Source organism: Anomaloglossus baeobatrachus, chromosome 4, assembly GCF_048569485.1.
Source record: "Anomaloglossus baeobatrachus isolate aAnoBae1 chromosome 4, aAnoBae1.hap1, whole genome shotgun sequence".
Taxonomy (NCBI): Eukaryota; Metazoa; Chordata; class Amphibia; order Anura; family Aromobatidae; genus Anomaloglossus; species Anomaloglossus baeobatrachus.
Window position 1 is genome coordinate 621,217,289 of NC_134356.1, and position 12,121 is coordinate 621,229,409.

The 12,121-nt window shown below is 43.2% G+C and overlaps 1 protein-coding gene across 1 annotated transcript in view; it reads right to left on the reverse strand.

Annotated features, from left to right (window-relative positions):
* Positions 1-8,279: 8,279 nt before the first annotated feature.
* The window catches only part of CKAP2L (cytoskeleton associated protein 2 like), an 81,328-nt gene continuing 77,486 nt past the window's right edge, over positions 8,280-12,121 (reverse strand). The window contains exon 9 of the mRNA XM_075342963.1: positions 8,280-9,387. Coding sequence (XP_075199078.1) covers positions 9,117-9,387 — 271 coding nt within the window. The 3' untranslated portion in view covers positions 8,280-9,116. The remainder of the gene's footprint in view (positions 9,388-12,121) is intronic.

Genomic DNA, 12,121 nt, shown 5'->3' on the forward strand with positions numbered 1-12,121 from the left:
AGGTAACGTGCACCTTTATAGAATGCAGCACAGGTGCTGCTTAAGGTGTTAAGTTTTAGTTTAGAAGGCCAAAATCTGGTGCCAGGTTCCCTTTAAGCTTAGTGACATGGTCCACAAGTGAAAACCCCAGATCTCCGCTTCTTCATAATCATGCACATTACTAGAAGGGTCCTTTAAAGGGAACCTGTCACCAGTTTTGGGGCCTATAAGCTGCAGCTACCACTGGGCTCTTCTATACAGCATGTTAGAATGCTGTATATAAGAGCACAGGCTGTGCTGTAGAACATAGAAATCACTTTATGATACTCACTGAGAAGGTCGCTCCGGTGCAAAACAGTCAGATAGGTGGCGCCATTTTCCGGGATGGGCAGGTCCTATTTCGGCCATCTTCGTCTTCCTTCTTGTGAAGCCTGGTGCATGACGCGTCCTACATCATCCACTCCAGGCTGGTATTGAGGTCCTGCGCAGGCACACTACAATACTTTGATCTGCCTTGAGTAGGGCAGATCAAAGTACGCCTGCGCAGGACCTCAATGCCGGCCTGGAGTGGATGACGTAGAATGCGTCATGCACGCCGGCTTCAGAAGATGGAAGACATTGTGTAAATGTGCAGCCAGTCAAGAAACAAAAGCCTGGGTCTTCTTTGTCTGTCCAGACGGTGAGGTGCTTCTGTAGGGTTTGGTCCCAGAGCCAAAGGGACTAACCCTGCCCACAATTGGACAGCGGAGAGCCTCTCCTGCTGGTGCTGTGCTGGTCACTGTGCGTTCCTGCTCCATATTTTAGGTCTGTTTCTCATGTGGTCGCAGAGCAAATTAGAGACCCCTATTAACAATTATGTCCAGCGTGGTACATGGCTCTGAAAGACTATAATTGCTTTTTAATAGCAGTGTTGCCGAAAAAAATAGATCATTTACACAAAGTCTCAGCAATGGAGGTTAACTTCACGGCGCTGATAATCCAAAGCGGGGCTGCTCACTCCTGACAATTACATTAAATCATTTTCAGCAGCAGAAATAATTAATAACCTGTACAGGTAATATAATTGCCACCCAATTAAAGATGTTGACCAGGAGCATCTTTAGTGCAAATAATTAATAGCATGGGGTCTGACGAGCGACATCTCCACTGCTGTTTGCAGGTCCTACAATGGGCAGATATTCACAATATGGAGCCAAAATAGCACAGCTCCGTGTACAGTGAAGTAGCTGTGATTTGAATGGAAGTTAATCAGTACAGACGATCTCAGCCTGTATAAAAGCAGAGGCAGGGAATGCAGCAGCCGTTTAGTGGTGAATCTAACACTTCTATAAGCTGTGGATGGGGATAACAGCTGACCACAGGGGGGTGCAGAATATCAGACCTCTACTAATTTCATGTTGATATTTTAAGGAAAGATAAGTCCCGGATGCCTTTAATATATTCAGATAATCCTTCAATCACGGCCTGATAGCAGATGCAGAGAGCCCAGGACCACTAGTCAGAAATGTGGCACACAACATTAAAGGGAATCTGCCACGTTTACATGCAGTGCGATCTGTGGACAGCACGGTATAGAGAAGGAGACGCTGAGCAGAAGATATAAGATTGTAATCAAAAATTCAATTTTACTTGTATTTTTTCATTGAAATCCCTAGTGCTTGTATTTAAGAGTCCAGTAGGCGGTCCTACTAGTGACTGACAGCTACCTCTACAGTACAGTCATATACAGGAGACATCGGGCCTGCACATCAGATGCCATTATCAATATGACGGGTTCATTATACTTAGCTCCTCTATATTATGCAGGACAAGTTCATTTTCTATACATCTTTAGATTTTTTTTATATTTCTAGTTAAACCAATAGTAGAAGGTAATATTTCAACGCATAATTAATGAGTTTAAATGCATGTAATACTTATTGTAGTAGAGTCTGAAAATAAAAAACTTCAAAAGATTTTGTATGACTATTTTGTATGTCCCCATTATATATCCATGACCACCACTGAAATGTTAACTCCTTAAAAGTGTTAATACTCTGCTAATAGCTACGAAACAGAGGAGAGAAAAAAAAATAAAAAAATAATTCCACCCCCTTGAAAATAAAACAAAGAAAATACACATATTTGGTATCGCTCTGCTCAAAAATGTCCGATCAAAATATACAATAAATTAATTCGATCCCTAAACAGCATAATTAAAAAAAATGGTTTTTTTTTGTTTTTTGGCCACCACAACATTGCAATAAGATACAATAATTATAAAAAAAAAACCAACATATCTGCGCAAAATGGTCTCGGTAAAAAAAAAAAAAGTGTCAGCTCAGGGTGCAAAAAAGAAGCCTGTTTCCGAAAAGTAAAAAGGTTAATAAAAAAAAAACCAAACTATACATGTTTGGGATCCACGTACTTGTACTGACCTGGGGAATTATATTACCATGTCAGTATTACCAAATAGTTTTACCAAAAACACAGTAAATAAAAAAAACAAAACAACTTGTGCATTGCACTTTTTTTTCAACGTTTTCCGTTTTTCAGTACAATATGGTGTAATTCAAACATACAACTCGTCCCGCAGAAAACAAGACCTCATACGGCTATACTGAGAAAAAGAAAAAGAAAAAAAAGGTTGTGCTCTTGGAAAAAATAAAAGCGCATAAACAGATAATAGCCATGGCGTTAAGGGGTTAAAGTTGCACACATTCATCTCCTGGAAGGTTTCAGTAAAACGGCGCTGGTGCATGCTCAGGTTTAGTTCTCTGTTCCACTTGCGTTTTGCAGGGACGAGTGCAATCCGAAAAAACACTGGATTGCTCTCACTGTAGTGCAAAACCATGGGGGCAGTGTCCATCTGTAATTGATTTCTCATGCCATAGCGGCATGCAGAATGGATCGCAGCATGCTGCATTTGACAGCGAGTCTCGGCTCACGCACCCCCATACAAGTCTATAGGGGTGTGTGAAACATCCCACTGCACTCGCATGTCATCTGACCACAGTGCGATGTGTGAAACATCCCACTGCACTCGCATGCATCTGACCACAATGCGATGTACACAGAGACATGCAGCATAGGAGATGGGGAGAAAGTGCTCCCTCACTCTTCTCCACAGCTGTGATACAATCGTAAGATCACATAACGCTTGGCTGACACTCGTAGCAGAGGGTCATTAGCATATCGCTTCCAATGCTCTCGCATCAGAAGCTATTTGCAAATGGAACCGTACCCTTATCTCTAGGAGATAAAGATCAAAGAGCAAAGATCTCAGTCTGCGCATGCGCAGTCACTGGAGCAATTTTACTGAAGACCACCAGGAGATCAATGTGCAATGGCCGCCCGCAGCTAGGACGACACGTGCAGGAAAATGAAAGGGGTAGCCCACTACCAGGACAATCCTTCTTATTCTACATTTGCCCAAGGTAAAATGAAAAAGTCTATACTCACCTCCGCGGTCGGCGTGGTTCCAGCGGTGGCGGGGCTCACGTGATGTTGTGATGTCACATGAGCGCCGCATCCAATCAGAGCCGGATTCTCTCTTCCCGCCTTTAGGGTATGTGCGCACGTTGCTTTTTACCTGCTTTTTTGCTGCGCTGTTTAATGCCAAAATGGATGTGTTCTTCTATTCAAGCAAAGTCTATGGGAATTTGGGTTTCTTGTTCACACTATGTTGTTCAAAATGCTGCCTTTTTGTGGCAGAATTTTGGTCAAAAACTCAGCTTTGCAGTGCAAAACTCAAATGGCAAAAACAATTGACATGTTGCTTCTTTGAAAAGCTGAGTTTTTGACCAAAGTTCTGCCACAAAAAGGCAGCATTTTGAACAGCATAGTGTGAACAAGAAACCCAAATTCCCATAGACTTTGCTTGAATAGAAGAACACATCCATTTTGGCATTAAACAGCGCAGAAGAAAAAGCAGGTAAAAAGCAGGTAAAAAGCAACGTGCGCACATACCCTTAGGCAAACTAGTTATCCAACAATAAGTGTGAACTGCGGCTGCCGCTAACTTCGTGTTGATTGCTCCCGTGTGACCTCAAAAGTTACTTGAGCTTTGGGAACGTGAACCACGCCACCACTGGAATGGCGCTGGGACGGGAAGTGAGAATAGGCTTTATTTTACCTGGTGGAAATGTGGAATCAGGAGGGGGTTCTCCAAGCAGTGTAGAACCCCATTAAATAAGGAAGAAGATAAAACACCATACACAGCGAAGGGGCCATGAAAAGCTGAAGACCCTGCCTACAGTCTCGCCCCAATGCACAAAGCTATGGTTACAAGAAAATGTCAAACAGTTATTACACAAAACCTACAAAGTGGATTTCTTCACCGCAGGTATCATTTTAATCAGTGTAAAAGCGGCAATATGGCCTGGTCTGTACTATAGTTAGCAAAAATCCCATGGCAGGTTCTCTTTCAAGTCTGAAATGTCATAGAATCATAGAATATTAGAGTTGGAAGGGACCTCCTGGGTCATCTAGTCCAACCCCCTGCTCAAAGAAAGATTCACTAAATCATCCCAGACAGATGTCCGTCCAACCTCTTTTTAAAGACTTCCATTGAAGAAGAACTCACTACCTCTCGTGGCAGCCTGTTCCACTCGTTGATCACCCTCACTGTCAAAAAAAAATTTCTATAATCTAATCGGTGTCTCCTCCCCATCAGTTTCATCCCATTGCTTCTAGTCTTTCCTTGTGAAAATGAGAATACTGATCCCTCTACAGTGTGACAGCCTATGTCGGTTGCAGAGACAACATAGCTTGAAGATTCGTCCGAAGACCAAAAGAAGAGTTCAGAGTACTCCAATGCTGCTTCTTCTCGTCCAGTATCTAGTGGTGCACACAGAAGGGGAGACCAGTCAATCATCTAGAGCGGTGCGGGAGAAAAGACAGCACGGGACTAGTCAGGTCTCCCTATAGTCCGAGGCGGATCTTCAAATTGTGTTTTCTCTGAAACGTTTGGAGTAAACTATACCTGGCTGAAATTGGTTTGGGCAGCAGGAGTCAACCTTCTTCAGCTGGACCAAAGCTCAGACAGACGGAAACTCTACTTTCCTCCTCACATCCAATCCATGCGAACTATCTGGAGAAAAACTTTCCCGGTCGCCCGAATATCAAATATACAACATATCAGACTGTCTCCTACCGTGAAAAGCTTCAAGAGGAACCTGAAGACCCACCTCTTCCGACGAGCCTACAACCTGCCGGAACTCTCAGTCTGATACCGCGCCACACGACCAGCTCTACCCTCACCCATCCTTTGTAGACTGTGAGCCCTCGCGGGCAGGGACCTCTGTCCTACTGTACCTGTTTGTGCCTCGTATTGTTTTATGATTATTGTACTTGTCCCTATTTTGTATACCCCTTTCACATGTAAAGCGCCATGGAATAAATGGAGCTAGAATAATAAATGAATAATAATAATAATAAGCGACTGATCCCCCATTAGATTTGATCTCCTGTGGCTTCTCGCCTCTGCTCCAGGTCTTCCGTAAACTGTGAAAGATCATTTCTTATCATTTACCGGTCACCTCCATCCCACCGGACCGTCCCTGGCTTTATAAACCCTCCCCAAAAAAATAAGATAAATAAATATAATAAAATAGCATCATAAATCTATTCCAGCAATAAACCGGAGAAGATTTCAGCTATGATTTCCACCCCTTTCTAGCAAACATAGTGAACTTGTTGGGTGCATTTGGCCACAATCTCCTACAAAGGCCAAACCGCAAATCAGAAAATGGAGATTAAAACTGAAAACAGTCCTAAGGTTTGAAAAAAGTAGAATTTTATTTTTTTCAAGTCACCAGAGCTTTACTTTTTAATAAGAAAAACTAATATTATGCAGGTACATTGCAATAAAACCTGGTTGATTTATTTTAAAAATACTAGTTGTAAAATGTTAGCCTTTTCTATGGCTGCATTCCATATCCAATTATGTAAAAATTATGCAACGTGCAAACTGCGGCAATATTTCATTTAAAGGGTAACTATCGTTTACAAAATACATATTTATTTAATGATAGTTACCTTATAAAAAGGATTTTTCCACCACTTTTTTTTTTTTTTTTACAGTGGCAAGGGATGGTTAATAAAAAAAAAAAAAAAAAAAAAAAAAAAAAAAGTGTTCTCTCTCTGAACCCCCCTGACGCTGCACACACTACTCCGGTTTTCCCCAGGACCAGAAATGATGAGAACCTGTATAGTCATGTGACTGAAGGCTATTGATTGGCTGCCGGCCAGTTGGGATTGACACTGGGTTAGGAAGTCGAATGACTCAATGGACAGGATGTCATCCCTTCTGGTCTCGAGAAACCACCAAAGAAGCAGGGGTAAGGAAAGCTTCTTATTTTAATCTCTTCCCACATTAGGACGTGAATAAACATCTTGGGCAGGAATCCACAACTGTGGAGGGTGCTCAGGAGCTTAAAGAGTGAAGGAACGGGCCCAGCACCAATCCCAGGTAAAATGAAAAAAAAAAAAAAACCTTTGGTTTCTCCGTACAGATTTTAACATGTTGAAATAAAGGATGAAAAAACATTACTACATGGGGTAACTTGATGCGTTTTGGACTAAAAGTTAAAATCAAATAAAGTTCTTAGTCATAAGGAGCTTATTCCACCTTCCACACGCGGTAGATGTCTTCTATGTCTCACAGTTGAAGCTACATCTGGCCGTTAACCATTTAGATGCTGCTGTCAATTTCTGATCGTTTTTATAAGGAACCTGTCAGGTGCAATATGCACCCAGAACCACAAGCAGTTCTTAGTGTATATTGCTAATCCCTGCCTAACTGTCCCTGTATCTAGCTAGCAGCATAGATAAAGAGATCTTTAGAAAAAGTATTTCTAAACATCCTTTATGATATGATAATGACCGCAGGGACTAGCTGCAAGGAATAAAATATATTTCTGATCATGCTGATGCTACATCAATATGCCCTCAGAATTGCTCGTGGTTCTGGGTGCATATTGCACCGGACAGGCTCTTTTTAAATAGACCGGTTGTCTGTGCAGGTACACAAAACCCCCTATCAGCCCCCTATAATGTGATTGAGCTACCATGGCCACTGGACGCCTGCTAAAGGCCTTCATGGTTACATCTTGGTACTCCTGTGAAGCCCAGCCATAGGCTGAGCTTCATAGGAGACCTTGTTTTTCCCTATATACTGCAATAGTGTGGTCGCAGGTTCAAATCCTCTAAGAACCAACAAAAAAAAAATAAAAAAAAAAAACAATAAAAATAAATAAACAATCATCTTTGGTATCGCCGCACCTGTAAGTCTGATCAAAATATAAAAAAATAATCCTGTATGGCAAACACCATAAAGAAAAATTGAAAACCAGAATTGCGTTTTTCTTTTTGGTCGCCTCATCTCCCTCAAAACATCCAATAGAAAGACATTAAATGTTGTATGTACCTCACAGTGGTATCAATAAACATGTCAGGTAACCTCACAAAAAAAAACAACCAAAAAGTCAAAAACAAGCCATCACACGGATCCATCAATGAAAAATTATAATGTTGTGGGTCTAGGAGAATAGCGACACCAAGCAAATACTATTTGTTCTCCAATGTTCTGAAATTGAAACTTGCTCACTTAAAGTGAACCTGTCAGGTGTAATATGCGCCCAGACCCACGAGCAGTTCTGGGTGTATATCGCTAATCCCTGCCTAACCGTCCCTGTATACACTAACATAGATAAAGAGATCTTTAGAGAAAGTATTTCTAAAGATTCTTTATCATATTCTAATGAGCGCAGGGACTAGTCGCAAGGGCGTTAGTTCCCCTTGGCTAGTTGGCCCCCTTAGCATATAAGTACACGCCCTGTGGGTGTGCTAACATGCTAATCAGTGCGTAGTCTCAGAGGATGGTCACGCTCACCTCTCTGCTGCCATCGTGTCCAAGTCCTTTTGGCTCAATGCGCATGATCCCGGACTTTCGGTCGTAGGCACTATGAAATCAGGTGTAGAAGTCCTGGTTTCAAATCCATGCAGTGCGCATGACCAAAAGTCCGGGATCATGCGCATGGAGTTGAAATCGAGGACTCGATGGCAGCAAAGGTGATTGACCATCCTCTGTCGCTGCACATGCATTACCATGTTATCACGTCCACATGGGGTGTACTTATATGCTAAGGGGGCCGACTAGCCAAGAGAAGCAACACCCTTGCGACTAGTCCCTGCACTCATTAGCATATCATAAAGGATCTTTAGAAATAATTTTTCTAAATATCCCTTTATCTATGATACTTGATACAGGGACGGTTAGGCGGGGATCAGCAATATGCACCGAACTGCTTGTGGTCCTGGGTGCATATTGGATCTGATAGGTTCCCTTTAATTTGAACATGTCACACGTAAAGTGTGTCTAGTTTCATATTTTATTTTTACTGTTCTCCTAAGTACTCAGGTTTGTATTTTTTTTTTTTTTTTTAACTACATGCCATATGGCTCCAGAGATATTGGCCTTTTTATTTATAGCCAATGCATGGAGAGGGGGGAAAGCGATCAAGATAGAAGAGGACGAACTAGCCAAGGACTTTTACTGGGGAAGGAAGGGGAGATCATATCAGCCATGTACTGTATGCAGGTAGGAACCAAAGTCCATCCCTGCCAATCTGTACAGAGAGAAGAGGGAGAATCCCACATTCATCAGTGGCTGTCAATACATGGGAGGAGAGATTCCACCATACATCTGTAGACAGAGAAATCCCTCCAGGAATGAAGCTGAGCTGATATATTAAAGCTATAACGACAGCCGCCTCAGGGACACACGGGCCTCACATCCAGCATGTATTACAGGGAGGGACACATCATACAGGAAAGTCTGCATATCTGAAGGTCTGAATGAGCCTTTACATAAAAAAATAAAGTGTTCCTTACAGATCAATAGCAAAATCTGCTACATGTAATATATTAGGGTGTTAAAACATACTGTATATATTTCATCTGACAGCACAGTGTATATAGTATCGTCATGCTCAGGGCCCTGCCAGCAGATGGCAGTAGACCACCCATAGTCCTGATACTATTTGTGCAGTTGTCTTTTTCATGAAAGCGGACAGTGTTCAGTCCCGAGAACTGACGGCTTGACGTACACAGTCATGTGTAGCTGCTGGGTAGATGTCACGGCCCGGCGGCCGCCATCACACTGGTGCTTCGTGTTGATCCTCTGTGGGGTCTTTCTTCGGTAAGCTAATGACATTGTGGTCTGCCTCCTCTGGCAGAGCCTCGTTCCTCATGTACAAGTAGGCATCCGTATCAGCCTTGTCTAGGAGCTCTTCCAAAGAGGACACCACAGTGTCATGTTCCTGTACCACATCTGGGTACTGCGACGCTGACTGATGGATCCGCACCGACCTCCTCACTGGGGTAAGACGCTTCCACTCCTGCCCCTCTCCAGGGATCATCTTCTTGCTATTTGGAGATAAGGGACAGCGTGAAAACCTAGACACATATGGTCACATATCCATCACAAAGCTGGACACCCCACATTTTAAAAGGGAACCTGTCATTTCGGAAACTGCTTTTTACCTGCAGATATAGGGTTAAACCGTCAGGTAAATAGCGGTAAAATCCTGGCTGACTTACTAGAGCAGCTGCAAAATTTAAGGGGTTGTCCACTACTTCCCCTTGTTCGCCCCCGTAAAAATAAATAAGCCTATACTCACCTCCGGTGCAGCCACGATTCCACCAATGTCTGAAGCTGCAATCCCTGGACCCATGTGACATTGCAATCAATCAGCACCGGCTTCCTTCACCCCGCCTTCAGACGTTTGAGCAGAAAGTCAGCGCTGCGCTCACATCCGGCTCAAGTGTGAAAGGCAGGGAGACAGAGGCTGGGAGCTGATTAATTGCAGGGCTCGCGTATCATGATGTCAAGAACGCGGCTTCAGACATCGCTGGAACTAAGGCTGGACCGAAGAGGAGTATAGGCTTATTTATTTTTAGGGGGTAGGAGTTGTCCAAGTAGTGGACCAAGTTATATTCTCCCTGTAGCTGTTTGATTCGATTCATCGGGGCGGTGCCGAGTGGTCACAGTCACTACACAGTGAGTGCACCATAATCCCAACCCAAGACGGTGACTGACCATCAGCAATGCACACACACACACTGCCAATTAGGCTGTCAATCACAGTGTCAGAGAGTGGTTACAGTGCACTCACTGTATAATGAACAGAGATGGTAACCACTCCTAGCACCGCTCTGATGATTGGAAGCAAGTGGCTGCAGGGAGGATACAAGTTAATTTTCTCCCTGTAGCTGCTGCTCCCGTGGAGCTGTCCGGCAGGATTTACGTGCAGATTAACTCTACAGTCATGGCCAAAAGTTTTGAGAATGTTACAAATATTAATTTGTACAAAGTCTACTGCTTAAGGTTTTCTAATGGCAATTTGCATATACTCCAGAATGTCATAAAGAGTGATCAGCTTAACAGCAATTACTTGCAAAGTCAATATTGGCTAAGAAAATGAACTTTAACCCCCAAAACACATTTCAACATCATTGCATTCCTGCCTTAAAAGGAGCAGCTAACATTGTTTTAGTGATTGTTCCATTAACACAGGTGTGCGTGTTGATGAGGACAGGGCTGGCGATCAATCAGTCATGATTAAGTAAGAATGACACCACTGGACACTTTAAAAGGAGGCTGGTGCTTGGTATCATTGTTTCTTTTCAGTTAACCATGGTTATCTCTAAAGAAACACGTGCAGCCATCATTGCTCTGCACAAAAATGGCCTAACAGGGAAGAGTTTCGCAGCTACAAAGATTGCACCTCAGTCAACAATCTATCGCATCATCAAGAACTTCAAGGAGAGAGTTTCCATTGTTGCCAAAAAGGCTCCAGGGCGCCCAAGAAGGACCAGCAAACGCCAGGACCGTATGTTAAAACTGTTTCAGCTGCGGGATCGGACTACCAGCAGTGCCGAACTAGCTCAGCAATGGCAGCAGGCTGGTGTGAGTGCTTCTGCACGCACTGTGAGGCGGAGACTCTTTGAGCAAGGCCTGGTTTCAAGGAGGGCAGCAAAGAAGCCACTTCTCTCCAGAAAAAACATCCGGGACCGACTGATATTCTGTAAAAGGTACAGGGAGTGGACTGCTGAGGACTGGGGTAAAGTCGTTTTCTCAGATGAATCCCCTTTTCGATTGTTTGGAACATCTGGAAAACAGCTTATTAGGAGCAGAAGAGATGAGCGCTACCACCAGTCTTGTCTCATGCCAACTGTTAAGCATCCTGAAACCATTCATGTGTGGGGTTGCTTCTCAGCCAAGGGAATCGGCTCACTCACAGTCTTGCCTAAAAACACAGCCATGAATAAAGAATGGTACCAGAATGTCCTCCAAGAGCAACTTCTCCCAACTGTCCAAGAGCAGTTTGGCGCCCAACAATGCCTTTTCCAGCATGATGGAGCACCTTGCCATAAAGCAAAGGTGATCACTAAATGGCTCATGGAACAAAACATAGAGATTTTGGGTCCATGGTCTGGAAACTCCCCAGATCTTAATCCCATTGAGAACTTGTGGGCAATCATAAAGAGACGGGTGGACAAACAAAAACCAACAAATTCTGGCAAAATGCAAGCATTGCTTATGCAAGAATAAACAGCTATCAGTCAGGATTTGCTCCAGAAGTTGATTGAGAGCATGCCAGGGAGAATTGCAGAGGTCCTGAAGAAGAAGGGTCAACACTGCAAATGTTGACTTGCTGCATTAACTCATTCTAACTATCAATAGAACCTTTTGGTCTCATAATATGATTGCAATTATATTTCTGTATGTGATGTAAACATCAGACAAACACAATTAAAAACCAGAGGGCAACAGATCATGTGAAAGAAGGGAATTTTGTTACTTACCGTAAATTCCTTTTCTTCTAGCTCCAATTGGGAGACCCAGACGATTGGGTGTATAGCTACTGCCTCCGGAGGCCACACAAAGCATTACACTAAAAAGTGTAAGGCCCCTCCCCTTCTGGCTATACACCCCCCGTGGGATCACGGCTGCTCAGTTTTAGTGCTAAAGCAAGAAGGAGGAAAGCCAATAACTGGTTTAAACAAATTCAATCCGAAGTAACATCGGAGAACTGAAACCGTTCAACATGAACAACATGTGTACCCGAAAAAAACAAAAATCCCGAAGGAAACAGGG